Source organism: Erythrolamprus reginae, chromosome 3 (assembly GCF_031021105.1).
Source record: "Erythrolamprus reginae isolate rEryReg1 chromosome 3, rEryReg1.hap1, whole genome shotgun sequence".
NCBI classification, from domain to species: domain Eukaryota; kingdom Metazoa; phylum Chordata; class Lepidosauria; order Squamata; family Dipsadidae; genus Erythrolamprus; species Erythrolamprus reginae.
In genome coordinates, this window is record NC_091952.1 from 97582365 (window position 1) to 97601511 (window position 19147).

The 19147-nt window shown below is 37.6% G+C and overlaps 1 protein-coding gene across 1 annotated transcript in view; it reads left to right on the forward strand.

Moving 5' to 3' along the window:
• The window catches only part of QSOX1 (quiescin sulfhydryl oxidase 1), an 81216-nt gene that overhangs the window by 43752 nt on the left and 18317 nt on the right, over nucleotides 1-19147 (forward strand). Inside the window, exons 7-8 of the mRNA XM_070746275.1 lie at nucleotides 11060-11197; nucleotides 13742-13871. Coding sequence (XP_070602376.1) covers nucleotides 11060-11197; nucleotides 13742-13871 — 268 coding nt within the window. The remainder of the gene's footprint in view (nucleotides 1-11059; nucleotides 11198-13741; nucleotides 13872-19147) is intronic.

Here is a 19147-nt window from a genome sequence, read left to right on the forward strand (position 1 = left end):
AGTTTTCAAGAATTTAGGTTCCTGTAGCAACCTAGAGAATTTCTATGAGGACTTCATATCCAATTCACATTTTTAAAAAAATATGTTATAAAAATATTGTCTGTCTATTCTAAAATTTTGTTTCATAATTATCCATTTAAGGAATTTGCAGAATATTTATACTTTTGGGATTCTCGAACCAGTTCCTGTGTGTATTATTTTTTAGAATTTATTTTTATTTTGTTTTATTCTTATTTAGACAGGGAGCTTATCAAATGTACGGATGGCACCAAACTTTGGGGAATTGCTAAGATTTTGGAAAATAAATTCAAGAATCAGAAGAATCTTGATGGGCTACAGTAATGGGTCTTATCCAATAAGATGTGGTTCAGTGGTTAGAAAAGTCCTGCATTTAGCTAGGAAAAACCAAAGGCATGGCTATAAAATAGATAATAGAAAAATATATTTAAAAATATAAAGTAGCACTTGGCTCAATAATAGCAATACAGTAGAATGAAGTCTCCTAGTAGACCATCACTTCAGTATGAGCCAGCAGTGTGCTGCAGTTGTCAAAAGAAAATGAATACAGTCCTAGGCTGCATTAATAGGGATAGCATCAAGATCACGAGAAGTGATAGTTCCACTCTATGTTGCACTAGTGAGGCTATATTTGGAATACTGTACTGGTATCAAGTTCTGATAGCCACAATAGGAAAAAAAAGAGCTAAGATCCTAAAAATAGTGCAGAGAAGAGCAGTAGAGATGACAAGGGGTCTGGACGCTATACCATGTGATGAATGATTAAGAGAACTATGCAGGGGTGAGTTTATTTATTTATTTATTATTTTATTTATTTATTTATTTCACTTAAATGCTCACAGCAATAAAACTACACAGTATAAAGTCAAATCAAAACATTAATAACGGTAAAACCCTTAATCTAACCAATAGAGTCATACCATCACACATACCAATCATGGGCGGAGTTAAATATGTTAATTCTCACAGCCCCCAGACCTGCCAGCAGAGCCAGGTCTTCAAGGCTTTTTGGAAGGCCAGTAGGGTGGGAGCAGTACTGACCTTGGGGGGTTCCACTTACCTTCGCCACTGGTTCGCAGCAATGCACATCCTCTCATGCAATTCGCTTCCGCGCATGCTCAGTAGCAGGATTCACCCCAAAACATAGCTGAAGAGCTGATCAGCTGTGCTTCGGGTAAAGAAATAAAGGTCAATATTAACCCAGGGATGGGCGGGAGGACTCTTTTTCAAGCGGCAGAAGAGGAGAAGCCATCCCAAAATTCACCAAAAATTTGTCCCAAAAAATGGTAGCCCATGGACCGGCGCTAACTAAACCAGATCTGTCATACCATTGTCACTTCACCAGCAGGTCTAATGATTCGGATGATCTGGTCCGAACAGAGAAGAACCCACTCTTGGATCTGTCTGTCTGTCTGTCTGTCTGTCTGTCTGTCTGTCTGTCTGTCTGTCTGTCTGTCTATCTATCTATCATCTATCCATCTATCCATCTATCTATCATCTATCTATCATCTATCTATCTATCATCTATCTATCATCTATCAATCTATCATCTATCTATCATCTATTTATCTATCTATCTATCTATCTATCTATCGTCTATCCATCTATCCATCTATCCATCTATCTATCATCTATCTATCTATCTATCTATCTATCTATCTATCATCCATCCATCCATCCATCCATCCATCCATCCATCCATCCAATGTCTATGCCACCCTTCTCCTGAGACTCAGGGCGGCTTACAACATGTAGAAATCCCCATAATTAAAACTTAACAGCACATTCATCCATCATCCATCACACATTCATTCACTGGGTGGGGCAAGGTGTTAAAATTTCAATGGCCCCAGGCCTGCCAGCAGAGGTGAGTCTTTAAGAGTTTATGGAAGGCAGGGAGAGTGGGGGCAGTACGGATCTCTGAGGGGAGCTCATTCCATAGGGCCGGGGCCGCCACAGAGAAGGCTCTTCCTCTAGGCCCCACCAGACAACATAGTCTGGCTGACAGAACCTGGAGAAGGCCGACTCTGTGCGACCTGAACGGCTGCTGGGATGTATGACGTATGTTTGAGGATGAGTTATGTATGAGGATGTATGAACTAAGTATTTTTAGTCTAACAAAAAGTAGTACTGTATTAGATTAAATATGACAGCTGTCTTCCACTACTTGAGGGCCAGTCACAGAGATGAAGAGATAGACTTACTCTCCAAAGTACCTGAGGGCGGGACAAGGGTGGAAACTTTTTAAAAGACATCATACCTGAAACTAAGGATAAATTTCCTGAGAGTGAGAGCAATTAACCAATGGAACAGCTTGCCCCTGGAGTTATGGATGCTGGAGGTTTTTAAGGGAAAATTGGACATCTATTTGCCCGGGATAGTGTAAGGAGACCTGCCTTGGGCAGAGGTTTGGACTAGAAGAACTCCTTCCAATCCTATGATGCAGACATTTGCAGAAAACTGCAAGAGAGTAGATTTCTTCAGAACCTTTGTAACCATTGTAGTAAGAGATCAGCCTGTTTATTGTAATTCAGACATCTGCATTGTCAAAACATGTTTTCAGCCAACTCCTTGGGCGTGCAAGAATTTATCTGCTAACTAGGTTGGGAATGACGGAATCTCCACTGATGGGAGGTTCTTCTTGTGTGTGAAGCAAAAATCCTGGATTTTTCTTTTGGGTGTTGCTCAGAAAGAAATTTCCTGGGATATAAAGGATTTGTGTATAGAGGGTGTGGATATGGGATATGTCTTGCTAATTTCTTACAAAAGCATTGTGAGTGCTGTTATTCCAGAGAGACAAGCCGTGTTCATCTCTTGTTATTGCATCATTCACATAATTAGAATCCTCTAAGGCAGTGATTTTCAACCTTTTTTGAGCCGCGGCACATTTTTTACATTTACAAAACCATGGGGCACATTGGGGGGGGGGGGGGGCTAAAAAAGTTTGGACAAAAAATTCCTCTCTCTCTCTCTTCCTCCCTTTCACTCTATTCTCTCTCCCTCCCTCTTTCTCTCCATTCCTCTTTTTTCTCTCTCTATCTCTCCATCCCTCTTTCTTTCTCTCTTCCTTCTTTCCTCATTTTTGCTCTCTTTCTCTCTCCCTCCCTACCTCCCTCTATGTCTTTCTCTCTCCCACCTTCTCTCCCTCTCTTTCTCTCTCTCTTTCTCTTTCTTTCTTTCTCTCTCCTCTCTTGCTTTCTTTCACTCTTGTTCTCTTTCTCTCTCTCTTTCTTTCTTTCTTTTTCTCTCTCTTGCTTTCTCTCTCTTGCTTTCTTTCTCTCTCTCTTGCTTTCTTTCTCTCTCTCTCTTGTTTTCTTTCTCTCTCTCTTGCTTGCTTGCTTTCTCTCCCTCTTGCTCTTTCTTTCTCTCTCTCTTTCTCTCTCTCTCTTGTTTTCTTTCTCCCTTTCTTTCTTTCTTTCTTTCTCTCTCTCTCTTTCTTTCTTTCTCTCTTGTTTTCTTTATCTCTCAGAGATTCGCGGCACACCTGACCATGTCTCGCGGCACACTGGTTGAAAAACACTGCTCTAAGGCAGCAATATCAAACCTGGTTCTGTATAGATGTGAGGACCTGTATGTCCGATTGCTATGATAAATTTTTGACTGTGGTTACTGTAGTTTTAAGTCTACCCCAAACTAAACTTGAGCGAAGTGTGTGCCACGTGTGGCCTAACCCACTTGTGGTAAATTCCTATATCCTTTATAATAATTACACTAGATGTAATAGTATATATTGGATTTATGCCATCTGATCTACACCGTTTCTTATCTTATAGATTCCTTCTTGCCCTTAATGATTTACATACGCTGACTTTTTTGTGGTTAGCTGCACATGTTAGATTTCCTTTGAAGATAACATTTCATAATTCAGCACTAGTTGTACTCACTATCTAAAGTAAATAATTGTCGCTGCTAATGCTGCAGTGTAATATGTCAACACAAGTAAATTATTAGTTCATTGTGAATCTTCTTTAGAAGGTGATTCCCTAGTTGTGGAGCATTCAGATTTGAACTACTATCGTATTTCTTGGCATAGTAGGTTGGAAGCTGAATTTTGAGGCACAACTTAATAGATATGTTAATTGTACCTTTTGATATACTCAGAAATGGTAAAGGTGAGCAACTGAATTCTCAAACTAGAATGTGATATCCATATAAGCAGAGGTGGGCTGCTGCCAGAACAGCTAATTGCGCCCAGCTCCGCAGCTCTGGAATGTGACTGCGGGATCGAGCACAATTATGCTTCCTGCTGCTGTGCAAGTAGCAAAATCGCACACAGGGGCACGCTTGCGGGTGCATTTCGGCGAGGTTGGGTATAAGGCCTTTGAGATCACATTGTAGCTTGTTGCATTCCATTCATCTTATATAGAGCGCTGGTGAGACCACATTTGGAATACTGTGTTCAGTTCTGGAGACCTCACCTACAAAAAGATATTGACCAAATTGAAAGGATCCAAAGACGGGCTACAAGAATGGTGGAAGGTCTTAAGCATAAAATGTATCAGGAAAGACTTAATGAACTCAATCTGTATAGTCTGGAGGACAGAAGGAAAAGGGGGGACATGATCGAAACATTTAAATATGTTAAAGGGTTAAATAAGGTTCAGGAGGGAAGTGTTTTTAATAGGAAAGTGAACACAAGAACAAGGGGACACAATCTGAAGTTAGTTGGGGGAAAGATCAAAAGCAACGTGAGAAAATATTATTTTACTGAAAGAGTAGTAGATGCTTGGAACAAACTTCCAGCAGACGTGGTTGGTAAATCCACAGTAAGTGAATTTAAACATGCCTGGGATAAACATATATCCATTGTAAGATAAAATACAGGAAATAGTATAAGGGCAGACTAGATGGACCATGAGGTCTTTTTCTGCCCTCAGTCTTCTATGTTTCTATGTTTCTATCTGCAGGCCAACAGCTTTTAGTTAGCATCTGCAAAATTACAGCACATAGAAAGACACAACATAGCTGGTTGGCTCAACTTGTAAGTTTCCTAGCCGGTCATGAAGCACCAGTCGTCTTATTTCAAGTGACCCAATGGGAACACTGGGCCATGTTTTAAAATATTTTCTCTTTCCCATATTCTTGCTTATTTTTTATTCTGGATTTAAATATTTAAGAGTTCCTTTCCGAATTTCCCTGTAACTTTGAAAACTCTCTGAGAACATGACACAAACTGGGAAGGCCACCACTAACTATTGTAGTGAACAAGAACATTTATGTAAAAAAAAAAAAAAGAGTTCTGTTGGGTTTTTGGAGCCAGGTTTTTAAAGGCTCAGGAATGAGAATTAAATCCTTCAACTTCATGCAGTAATAGCAAATCCATAGTTTATGCAGATCCTTCAGCTGTGGAAATAGCTGTGAACATAAGACTTTGTCATTTTAATCGTTGCAACATGTGCCATTTATTTTATTTATTTTGTTTATTTTGTTTATTTTGTTTATTTTGTTTATTTTGTTTATTTTGTTTATTTTGTTTATTTTGTTTATTTTGTTTATTTTATTTATTTTATTTATTTTATTTTATTCATTTTATTTATTTATTTATTTTGTTTGTTTGTTTGTTTATTTACTTACTTACTTACTTACTTACTTACTTATTAGATTTGTATGCCGCCCCTCTCTGAAGACTCAGGGTGGCTAACAACAATAAAAAAGACAATGTAACAAATCTAATATTAAAAATAATCTTAAAAACCCCAATTTAAAGAACCAATCATACATACAAGCATACCATGTATAAATTCTATAAGCCTAGGGGGAAGGGAAAATTTCAATTCCCCCATGCCTGACGACAGAGGTGGGTTTTGAGGAGCTTACAAAAGGCAAGGAGGTTGGGGGCAACTCTGATATCTGGGGGGAACTGGTTCCAGAGGTTCGGGGCCGCCACAGAGAAGGCTCTTCTCCTGGGTCCCGCCAAATGACATTGTTTAGTCAACGGGACCTGGAGAGGGCCAACTCTGTGGGACCTAACCGGTCGCTGGGATTCGTGCCCTTAAGACATAAGTGCAATAAAGAGACCTATGGTGTTTGCAGAGCATCACTTTTGACCTCCCTCCCTGTTCCCTTTAAGATGCTGCCAATAACTATAGTTTTATAGGGCAACGACTCTTGTTATTCAGGAAGATAATTCCACATTGAACTCAGTGGAGTGAGTTACTCCTGCTTATATCACTGTAACTAAGCTATCCTAGCCCATCAGTATATGCATGTGGCTGGCATAAACACTCTTTGGCCTAAAGGTGGGCATCTCCAGGCCACGTACCTGGTGCTTCAGAGGGATTTCAGCTCCATTCACAATTATCAATTTCCTTGATTTAGAAACCATTTGCTCGTACTATCCTAATTTCACCAGGATTCAGGCACAGTGTGCAGTATTGATCCCCTTCTAGTCTTATTATTGCTACTGGGCATTGCCCCAAACCTTTGCACATTCTTTATCATGTCTTACAATGCTTTCAGTAGATGCAAAATAGCACCAAAATACCTTGTGTTTTTCTCTGCCAAAATTATCAATATTCGTCCAGCGCTACTTTTTTGTGATCAGCCTTGCAGCTTGTGATTCTCTGCCTAGTTTGCAGAAGGGAGGTTTTATTTCACATTATTTGGAAGCAAAGATAATTGAGTGTGGTCTTCTGAAAACCTGGCAAGTGATCAGCTGTGTTCTGACCTACCACCTCCCCTCCACCCAGCTGGTCGTCTCCTCCACATGCACTTCTAATTGCAGAAAAGTTCATTAGAAGCCAGACAATGGCTGGTTCTGAGATGCTGGTAGAGAACAATGGAGCCCGTGCTTGGACCCTCTGGTGAATTCCTGCTATTGAATAGTGCATTAAACAACAAGCAGATGGTCTCCCTCCTCCCCCTCCCCTACATCGCTCTTAGCAGATGATTGATGTCCACCTGGCAGTGAAGGCATTAGTGTGATGGGCAAAGGGGCATGTTGGCACTGTTGATTTCCTTAGCAAGAGGTTTACAGATGCGGCGGCACTACTCACTCGTGGACCGGAGGGGAATAATTGGCGCACATGAAATCTGTATGCTTTCTTTTGCAGTGAACTAACTGGAGTGAGGTAGCTGGCTGGCCTAGAGGTGGTCATCTTGCTTCTTTCCTGCCAACTTCACCCAACAGGAGAGCCATTGTTTTCCTTGCTGCAGAACTGGCAGAGAAGAGAATTATTTGTGATGATGCCGACTCTTGGCCATCTGCTCGCAGAGAGCATCAGACCGAGAAAACGGAGCATAAAGTGGGCTGTTCCTGCTTGTGCTTCCCTGAGGGATTTTTTTTGCTAGTGCCACTACTTGCTGCACTGGCCAGCAACTTTCTCTTAGGTTGGTGCTGCTTTGGGATGTGAGAACAATTGGCTTTGTCCAGCAAGGATATTCAGAATTCTCTGTTTATATCTTAAGCCCTCCGGTTTATAGATAAAGGGATGGCTGAGAGTAGGCTTTTCTCTGTTTGAATCTCTCTATGGTACTGTATATAATTGATTCCAAAGTGAATTAGATTAAACAAACAAACAAACAAATAAGTGTGTGTGTGTGTTTCGTAGATTTTCCTAGGAATAGGTATGTAGGTCTTGGCATATTCATTTTTTTCCCCATGTAAGGTCCAGGATTCTCTGAACCTTACACGGGAAGAAATTCGAATATGCCAAGACCTACATATATATGTATATGTACACAAACACACACACACACACGTATTCAAATCCTTGTAAGGGTATGGCTAGCTGACGAGATCTATTTAGTTTAAAATAGATTTATTTTTTTTAAAATATTTTTTATTGTTTTTCTCAGACAAACATAACAAACACAACATATAACATTTAGCGGAGCTACAGTCGCTCCGCTCAAGATAGAAATCTTCATTATATAAAAAGAAGAAAGATCTTATTGTTTAACACCGTCTACAAAATATATAAAAATATCTATTATAAGACACTACATAAAAACACCTCTAAAAGTTTATAAGAATATATATAGAAATTCTTAATTTGTAGATTAAATCAAACTAAAATAAAGAAGATAAGAGATAAAGAAATTACATTTATATTCTAGATAATCACAATCTAATACACTTTTACTATTAAATTCAAATTTTCAAAGTAATATAACAACAAGCTTATCTCTTTTTTTTTATCCCACCAAGTTTATACCTTCTGCCAAATATCATAAAACTCTGAGTCTTCTTGATTATTTAACTGTCTCATCATCATGTCGAGCTCGGCGCATTCTAAGACTTTCTTAAGTATTTCTGCTTCTTTTGGAATCTCCGTTTCTTTCCATTTTTGAGCAAAAACTATCCTAGCGGCTACTAATATATGAACTATTAAGTAATATATGTCTTTTTTATATTTGTTATTTGATATACCTAATAAAAAATATTCTGGTGTTTTCTTGATTTCTTGTGTTATTTCTCTTAACGTTAAAATAGATTTATAATAGTCCCCATTCATTTTCATATCAGCAAAAATATGTTACACACACACACACACACACACACACACACACACACAGAGTTTGTGTTTGTGTATATATGTGTGCTTGTATGTATTATGTTTATGGAAAAGAAACCCATGGACCCATTTGGGCTATTGACATCGGTCAGTAATAATATTCACAATCTTTGCTGGTATCTTTTTCTTTAAATTCACCTGACCAGATTCTAAATTGTGCCCAGTTGTAAGTCAATGTCATCCCACCCAGTTTGAAGCTCAAGAATACAATGTGTAATTTCTCTGATATTTGCTAGGTACAATCCATTTGCTGAACATGTTGGGAGCAATATGCTGACTCTATTAACTCTAGAAAGGGCTGTAAAGCACTGTGAAGCGGTATATAAGTCTAAGGGCTGTTGCTATTAAGAAAAATGAAATGTGGATTGTTTCATCTATAGATGTGGTATCAGTAGGAAATAATAATATACTGACTAGCTTCATAATTACCGTATGTCACAGACATACGGAGTGCAGGACTGTTCTTTAATTTGTACTTAACTATGGTGGGGAGGGATGGTGGATGTGGCAGTTTATATGAAGGATATTCCATTTTTTTGTCTTCTAAATTAATTATGTGGCAAAGGCAATAAAGTGAAAGGGAATTGTTCTAATTTGGGATGAATCTGCTTGGCTTGCCCTATCCTATTATAGCTTGTTTCCAAGGCCCATTTTTAAGTTTTTGCAAATACTCTAATAATAATAATAATTATTATTATTATTATTATTATTATTATTATTATTTATTAGATTTGTATGCCACCCCTCTCCGAAGACTCGGGGCGGCTCACAACACGATAAAACAGTATTATACAGGCACAAATCTAATATTAAAAAAAACTAAAAACCCTATCATAATTAAAAACCAAACAGCACATACATACCAAACATAAATTATAATAAGCCTGGGGGAAAGGTGTCTCAAATCCCCCATGCCTGGCGGTATAGGTGGGTCTTAAGTAGTTTACGGAAGACAAGGAGGGTGGGAGCAATTCTAATCTCCGGGGGGAGTTGATTCCAGAGGGCCGGGGCCAACACAGAGAAGGCTCTTCCCCTGGAGCCCGCCTGTATTGCCTGTTTTGCAGCATGGTGATATAATAGTCATTTTAATTTACTAGTCTATATCCTGCCTTTCCTATTTTATCATAAGTTCTAGAGATAGATTACTTCAGTAGTCTGGACTTAACCCAGATCTGACTTTAACAAACTATATTCAACACCAGAAAAGACAGCTCATTAGGACCAAGCTCATTTCCTGCAAAGTTACATGGGATCTTGTCTCTGAAAATCAGACTACCAAGATACTAAACATAGTTATGTGTAACGATTGTGAATGCAGAAAAAGTGTACTGCTTAGGGACAGTTTATCTGTGTGTGTTTTCTAAAATTTTTAATCAGTTGGAATTAGCACATGGAGGTGATACAGCTATCTGTTAAAAAATAATAAATAAATAAATAAATAACATATAGAGAAGATTAGGGTAGCCAGTTAAACAGGAGAAGAAACATATGAGAACTTTGTTTCTATATTGCAGCAAGACATTTGTACGCACAAAGATGAAAAATGTTACAGATTCCCATAGTGAAAGAATGGATGGTAAAGTTAGTGGAACTGGCTGAAATGATGAAATTAACTATATTGATTAAAGAAAAACCTTTGTCTAATTTTGTTTTTACATGGAAACTAATTTTGGACATTTTGCTAGAAACTGAAAGAAATGCCACATTAATTTTGGGATTTTACAATTACAAATGTTTATAGAAATATTATTGGATTTTAAATCAAGAGGTTAATATAGTTTATATTATTGAAGAAATTTGGAAGCTATTCTTTCTTTTCTTTCTTTCTTTCTTTCTTTTTGTTCTTTCTTTCTTTCTTTCTTTCTTTCCTTCCTTCCTTCCTTCCTTCCTTCCTTCCTTCCTTCCTTCCTTCCTTCCTTCCTTCCTTCCTTCCTTCCTTCCTTCCTTCCTTCCTTCCTTCCTTCCTTCCTTACTTACTTACTTACTTACTTACCTACTTACCGGTACTTACTTTTTTATTTATTGGACTTATATGCTGCCTCTCTCCGTGGACTCGGAGCACCTTCCCTTCTCCCTTTCTTTTTCCTCCTTAATTTGTTTTTTACACTTCATCTTTCATAAAAATTGAATCCAGTATATAGAGTATCTAGTGATAAGGTGTATTTGGTCATTTTGCGTAACAGGTAGAACAGCAAATGGTCTATTGTATATCTATTTGAAATTCACTACTGCAAAATATTATATCACTTTTTAGTGATAGTATGTGTGTGTGTATACAGTATGTATGTATGTATGTATGTATGTATGTATCTATGTATCTATGTATCTATGTATCTATGTATTTACATACATACATACATACATACTCATTTGTGTATTTTCATGCTTAAAGTTCTGTTTTCGCTTTGGTAATATACCTGTTGTTATGTGATGCTATGTGAGTTACAACCACACTGAAACTTTAAGATAGTAACTAAAACAAATACACATTGTTAAAGTTTGGCTCCTTTCATGTTTCTTTCCAGGCTGGAGAACTGGAGATCCCAGTATACTAGTTTCCTACAGAACTTGCCTGGGGTCTTTAGGCGAGATGTTTTCATACCAACTGTGTCACCCACTGCACCGACAACAATTCCTTTTACAATTTGGAAGTTGGCAGACAAGTGAGTGCCAGAATGGTTTAATGTTTCTTCTTTCGTAGTGCTGTTTCAGATGTTCTCACAATAGAAGCCAAAACTGGTTAGTCTCACCATTCATAGTTATGAGGAGCAGGGTATCCAGTCTGTCCTGTACAAACTTATAAACTGAAAGGGGACTAGCAGATGCAGGAGCTGTACATCATGGATGTACAGTGCTTTGCATCTGATGTGAAAATGTTACTTTAGAGATACCATTGGAATATTCCCTGCACCTTTCAACTCTTCCTTAAAAAAGCTACATCTTTTCCTATGTTGGCACAGGAGGCACGCATCCCATGAAAGTCTATGTTTAAGCCAAGCAGCATGTTAAGACAAGTGTGCTGCATCCTTTTGGCACCTCACTAACTACAGTGCATATTTTCTTGGGACTCTGTAGTTGCTCTGCCAGCCCAGGAAAAGGTGCAGCATTTTAAAAGAGGTCATGAGAAGTTGCAGAGAAATTTCCCATGTCTCTTGTGAAATGCCTTTTAAGCAGCATGATGTGAAATGTAGAAAGGGAGTAAGAATTATAAGCCAAAGAAATTAAACTGAGAGTTTAGAAAAAGGAAACAAAATAAAGCTCAGTCTAGTTCATGACAACATCCTCTGTTTACTTTTCTACAGTGGCAACTGTCTTTGCTTCCATAATGTCTTTTCAGAATTTGATACACTGACTTCTCCTCTTTAAATTTCTCACCTCTCCTTTAGGACCTCAGCATCTCCTACCACTCTTCCACTTTGTCTATCATAGACTTGCTTTATGATTTAATTCTTATTCATTCTTCCTATACGATCAAAGCATTTCAATGTACTTTCATACCGATCACTCATTTCCATAGTCATCACTCATTTGGCACTCACCTATTCTTGATTCTTTTTCTTGTTTTACCACCATATTTCTTAAATACCACTTTCCTACTACATTCAACTTAACTTTTTTCTTGGTATAATAAAATCTCACTGCCTTCTGCAAAAGCAGAAGCATGTTCTTAATACACTTAATACTTCTTGCTTCTTTCAACAGCCATTTCTCACCACAGACCACAAACTATCCACTACGTTTCTACCAACTTTTGGTATTTCTCCCTCCTTTCCCCCTTCTTAGGTGGCTATTGTATCAAAAATACATGAAATATAAATTCATTTACTTACTCTGGTTCTTTGCCATGTATCTATATTTGTTCTCTCCTGTCAAATACAACTTGTGTTATTTTCAGATCCATATTCCTTGTTGCACTATACTATTTATCTAACATTCACTGCAAATCAGTTCTGGATCTCGACCATCATCTGCACATAAAAGAACATAGGAGTGTATATCCCTGTTCAGGGATTCCTGATAGATAGTAAGCAACCTAATGGGCATCACATACCTATGTCTCACTTTCTATGCAATGCTAAACTATTTAACAAGCATTCTGTATTCACAATTCATTTATTTATTTTTCTATTCTGATTAGTTTTTAACCTTTCATTCCATAATTCAGAGCCATTCATTTTATCAGTTTCCCCAGAATCAACAAACCTGCAATAAATGAACTGTTTCTTGAGAAAATACCTTATTATGTCATTTTATTCATTCTCAAAGCACATTTGCACATACACATTAAAGTGGTTCTGTATGGGGAAAGTAGTTACCATTTTTTTCAGACTATGAGACGTACCAGAGTATAGGACACATCTTTGTTTTGGGGGAGGAAAATAAGAAAAAAATATCTGCCTACCAGCATCCATCTGGCTGACGTCCTTAGCAAACAGTTTTGAACATGTATATTAGCTTGCAAAGCTCCATTTGAGAGGCTGTTTCAGCCTCCGAAAGGTCCGTTTGAGAGGCTGGGCGGGGCTACATTCGGTGTATAAGACACACCCAGATTTTAATCCTCTTTTAGGAGGGAAAAAGGTGCATTTTATACTCCGAAAAATACGGTATCCCTTATTTCTTTTGTTCAAAGTAATTTTCATATTACGTGGAAGTCATGCTGGATAAATCTGGTGTCACAGAATAAAATACATATTCATAATGGATTTCGCTGAGACCAGCTCCAATTAAAGATTCTAGGGCAAGAAACAGCAAATCTTTATAAACAGCAAATCATAAAACAGTGATTGATACAAAGCATGAAGGCAAGACACTTAAGCATGAAAAGAAATAAAGGCCTCGTTCAAGTTGTAATTTGAAGGGGTCTGGTCAGAAGGGAAATTAAATCATGGAACTATTGTGTGCAGGATACTAACATTTGTGGACTTTTGGAATTTAGCGAAGAATGTGTGTGTCAGTGCAAATTTATAGAAATTAATCCCAAAAGGGATAATGGAGGACAATTAAAGTCTAATTTTTTCCCCAAAAAAAGTTGTTACTAGTTTTATAGACACAGCTTGAGCTAGCTTTATGTCTCTCTGACCTCTGCTGCCAAACTGGTAGGTCAGATGATGCCAAAGGAGGTGTTAGATTACACCCTAAAATTGACGTTTTACGTTGTATCAGTTATTAATAAATTTCCCCCTTTTTGGTTAATGTTTGTGCCACAGGAGAAAGATATACATGGATGATTTAGAATCTGCAGTGCTTTACACCTTAAGGATAGAGGCTGCCGTATTCCCCAGCCTTGATGGAGAGCGACTCTCTGCTTTGAAGGACTTTGTTTCAGTTTTGGTCCAGGTGAGTGATGTGAAGCCTTTAGACCTGAGGGACTTTCCAAACAATGCTGCACTCTCTCCCCTTTTATATCCAGGTATTATTCAAAGTACGACCATTTGTTCAGCAATTGTTTGACATTAGTAATCTGGTTCCCGGAATTATGATCATTGCCCCCAGCGTCAATGTGATTAAATTTTGGGCACACTGCCACCTGCCTACATTTATGACTGCAGGGTCGCTTCAACTCCCTCTCTCTGCCCAGCCCTGCTCCTTCTTTGCCATTTTGGCTGACCTACACTCACTGACCTTCTTACCTCTGCTGACCTTGCCACTCTAGCTGACCTTTGCCCTCTTCTTCCTCCCATTGCTGACACACCCAGCCTGGTTCTTCTCAATGCGGCTGTTGTCAACCCCAGGACTGTTTCTTGAGGCAGTGCCGACCCCTTGTTCAAATTGCATTTGAGATTCTCACAGGGATGGCAGGGCCAGCAAGCACAGGGCAGCAAGGGTAGTAGAGATGGAGTACAGGGCAGCTCAAAAGGAACAGAAGGGAGGGAAGACAGGCTGATGGGGGTAGTTGAAGAGGAGACTTACCAAAGTCTGGGGCTGTAGAGACCATGTTGGGAATGGTTTGAATTGGCGGTAGGTCTTTGGCTAACAATTAGCCAACCTAATATTATTTGGTTAATGATGGGATTGCCATCACTAAGCAATGTGGTCACATGACATCATGCTGTATACCCACATCACTTAACGATGGAAATGTGCAGCAAATCAATTTAATAACTAAGTAATAAAATAAAATTCCAGTCCCAATTGCCATTATATCTTGAGGAGTCCCATAGTTCCCTCTAAGCTGAGCAGTGAGCAATCGCTCACTTAAGAATCATCATCAACTCAGAGTTTTCCAAACCTGCCCAGAAGCCGAGAGGGAAAGAGTGAGAGGGAAGGAGAGAGAGAGGAAGAGAGAGAAACAGATAGAAAAAAGAGAGGAAGGAAAAGAGAAAGAAAAAGAATGGGAGTAAGCAAGAGAGAAAGAAAATCAAAATCTAGTTTGAAACTAGCTCAACTATTTAAGTGGCATTTTGATATTGATAGAGTTGCCCTATTATGAGCTCACTGTTATAGACACACAGTACAGTATTTTATTTTGAAATTCTCTGAGGCAAAACAGGGTGGGTTTTTTATTTGTTTATTTGTTTGTTTGTTTGTTTGTTTGTTTATTTATTTATTTATTTATTATTTCTGTGCCGCCCAGTCCCGAAGGGACTGCCGCTCAGACACTATACTTTTCCGCCCACCCCTCAAAAAAATTAGGACTACCTCTTTATATACAGGTAAGTTACTGATAAGATTTTTATAATCTTATCAGTAATTCTGTTTTTAAGCGTATATGAAAGTATTTAATTTTTTGGAGAGCAAGTTCAGTCTTAAAAGCCATTCATAAACTCCTTTCTCTAGATAGAAATAATAGTTCCCCCTTTAATAAAATACTACTTCTGAACAACACTGTTTCTTTACCTTTTATAGTATTATTAATTTTGTATGGCATCCCTGTGAAGTTGGCTTTGCTTTATGGTGTTTCCCGAACTGTTCTCATAACTGTGCTGCTAAGTATAGCATCTATGAAGAATTCTGCACAAACAATTTTTGTTACTAAACATTTTTGAATGTTTAGCTTTTAAAAAGTTTTAAGACCTTTTCAAAATTCAATAATCTTGTGAAATTACATTTTTTTTAATTAAAAAAGGAGGTGGGGAGTACCTCACATCTGAAAAAGTTACTTTTGAAAAATTCTGCACAAGTTATGGGGGCTGTCCACACACTGGCTGCTATGGTGGATGAAGCCAGTCACATTATATTACAGGAGATCAATTCATGGAGATGCTTTCCATGTCACTTCAGTTGACCTCTGTCTTTTTCTGGGCAAGTGGTTGTACTCCTAGAGAAAGTATGGAGCTACAGCCCTATCATTTTCATTTTCTAAGAATCTCTCCAGGATTGTTGGAGAAGAGCATTCAAAGCTGGTGGGAGGGGAGGTAAACATGTCATAAATCATAAATCCTTGAGTTGCCACAAACATTCTAAATCCATCACCTCCTGAATTCTATTGACTTTTATCAGGTGCCAATTTAGTTGACCATTCTTGTGTATAGTGAAATATGAATGATCCTGATTCTTTGCACCTGACAAGGATTTATGCATTCTTGGAAATAAAAGATTATGCTTAAGGCTGCGACTTTGCTTTCCAACATATTAAGTTCCCATGTATGCTTTAAAAACAAACAAAACATGATTTAAAAATCTGTATCAGCCAAAATATCTATGAGCAACACACTGAGAAACAAGGGCATAAATATTTGATTTATTTCTCTCTTGAGAATCCATTTTTTCTTAGTTGCATTCTAGGATTTCGCAGATTACCATTCTTTGAACTTTTTCTCACTCATCACTGTTTTAGAATAATTTAAGTTTAACAAAAAAAGAACTAATAGTTTTGAGAAATTGAAGATAATTGGTTTGTCCAACTTTAACATGGCCCCAATTAATAGTGTCTGAGCTTAAACAAAGCTAAATTGGGAGGTCCACCATAAATCACAAGGGTGTAGATTAGACTGAGAAGTCAAAACATATCCTGAAAGAAGGCAATGGAAAATAACTTGCCTATTGTTGCCAAGAAAATTATATAGTTGGGGTCCTCAGTAAGGAGCTGAGCTGGATTTAGGACAGTCAGATTGAATGGCAATATTGTATAAGATTTATTATCTCATTTCAAAGCACTTCTCTTATCTACTTACCCGATTTATCCTAAATCCACTTCCTCAGAATGGCTGATATAATTCAGTGAATTTCTTTCCCATTCCAAATAATGTCAGAGAAAAATTGAGCATGATTAATTCATACATTAAAAAGTACAGCAATTGTATATGAAAATCATACTTGTTTCTATTCTACCTCCACATAGTCTGAACCTTTCAACCTCAGTTCTTTGTAAATTGAAATAATGCTGACAGGCCAATCCATAATGAAAGAATTCTTCAAGTTCCAAATTTTCATTTCTGACTACCAGAACCGTGTACAATTTATTTTAAATTTATTCCTATTCTTGTATGTTTGAACGAGCATAAAAGTGGGTAAAAAGATTCAAGCATTAGCATAACATCACATTTTTTATTTTGATTACTTGTAAATTTCAATGCAGTGTTTCTTAACCTTGACAGCTTGAATATGTGTGAGCTTCAACTTCCAGAATTCCTCAGCCTTCGTGGGGAATGGCTTTGGCTGGCTGGGAAATTCTGGGAATTGAAGTCCACACATCTTGGAAGTTGCCAAGGTTGAAAAGGACAAATAACTTGTAAAATATATCTGCCGCTTCTCTAATGTGGATATCAATGGAAATGCCTACATGTGTTTATAAGGCTTGAGTATAGGTTCCAAACATCTTTTTTTTTTTTTTGCTAAACTGTAATTCTTACTATGATAGTAGTAATACAGTAGTCCCTCGCTATACCGCGCTTCACCTACTGCGGCTTCACTTCATCGCGGGTTTTCAAGAAATATTAATGAGAAAAATCATTTGCAGATCTTCGCTGGTTCGCGGGTTTCTGAGGAAGTCGATTGGCAGATTTAAACAGCCCGCCGATCGGCAGATTTTTCAAAAAATATATATCTAAAATTGTAAATACAGTACTGTATTTAAATACTGTATCTAAAATAAATACTGTGTGGGAAGGGTTTATAAACACTTAAAACAATGAAAACTTACCAAACAATTACAATATAAATACTTAAATAAGTACTATCAGTCGATAAATTCCCCATCGCGGATTTCACCTATCGCGGCCGGGTCTGGAACGTAACACCAGCGATAGGTGAGGGACTACTGTATTATTAATTTATATTAATATAAAGTTTATTTGCCTGAACATGGATTTTCATCATTTGAAACTACATTAATGTTGGTTGAATATAAGTATAATAAGACATGTGATATATGATGTTTCAAATTTCCTATATCACATATTGACATAGGCAAAACTTCTGTGTGTCTGGGAGATTATTAAATCCTCCCTTTAAGATTCCCAAAGGGTGGGTCTTAAAGTAAGAAAAGGTCAGCAGTATATAGGTGATTTTCAGGGTAACAATTTAGGCTTTCTCTAATATTTCTGTATGAGTGAGGTTTTGGCTGAGCTCACACTGTAATTCTGTAGCTTCCACTATTAATCATCCCCTTGATTCTTAATTCCCATAGGTTTATATACATTAAAAATACCTGCTAAGTCAAATTGTATGTAGTTTCTGGTTTCAAGTGTAGCATAAACTTTGGTCAACCAATGTTCTGAAAGAACCCTTGACTTGCTTTCTTTTTCCCCCATAACCAATTTATATTGGGAAAAGCACAGTCTTGTATCGGATGCACGATGTGTTTCTAGATTTGGGCCACAAGGTGGAGAAGTCTGACTAAGTTCCAGTTCCTTAACTCATTATTAGCTAGAGAGAAGTTCCCTGAAAATGGGCTCCAGGACAAGTTCAAAAGCTCGGAAGACAAAATCTCTGGTCCCAAGTGACCAATCCAGATTGGATCCTGTAACTCATTGTTTCCTTGGTCTTTTTTTTTGCCAGGTTTTTCATTTTAATTACATTCCTTGGAATTTGGCTTCCCTATATTCAAAATAAAATAAATCTTTGGAAGGCTGTATTTTTTTTAATATGACATATTATGATAGATTCTAGAAGGTCCAAGATATCAACAGGCTTCCTGCTACCTAGACATTCTCCTACCAATTCTACTGCACTAAATTTGAAAGATAGATCCGTGTTGCTATAATTCTCTATAAAGCTTGTCTGGCTATATATTCAAATAAGGTAGTGTATAATCTTTAGGTAGAAGAGAAAATTTGGGTTCACTTGAACTCTGTGTGCTTGTTTTTAAAGAAATAATCAAAGGAAAATCTCCTTTCTTTAATCAACATGTACTTTATTTATTTATTTATTTATTTATTTATTTATTTATTTATTTATTTATTAATCAGATTTGTATGCCGCCCCTCTCCGCAGACTCGGGGCGGCTCACAGCAATAATAGTACAATGTAAACAAATCTAATATTTAAGTTTAAGTTAATTTAAAACCCCAATTTAAAAATCAATCATACATACTAGCATACCATACATAATTTTTTTCAGCCTAGGGGGAGGAAAAGTATCAATTCCCCCATGCCTGACGACAGAGGTGGGTTTTAAGGAGCTTACAAAAGGCTAGGAGGGTGGGGGCAACTCTGATATCTGGGGGGAGTTG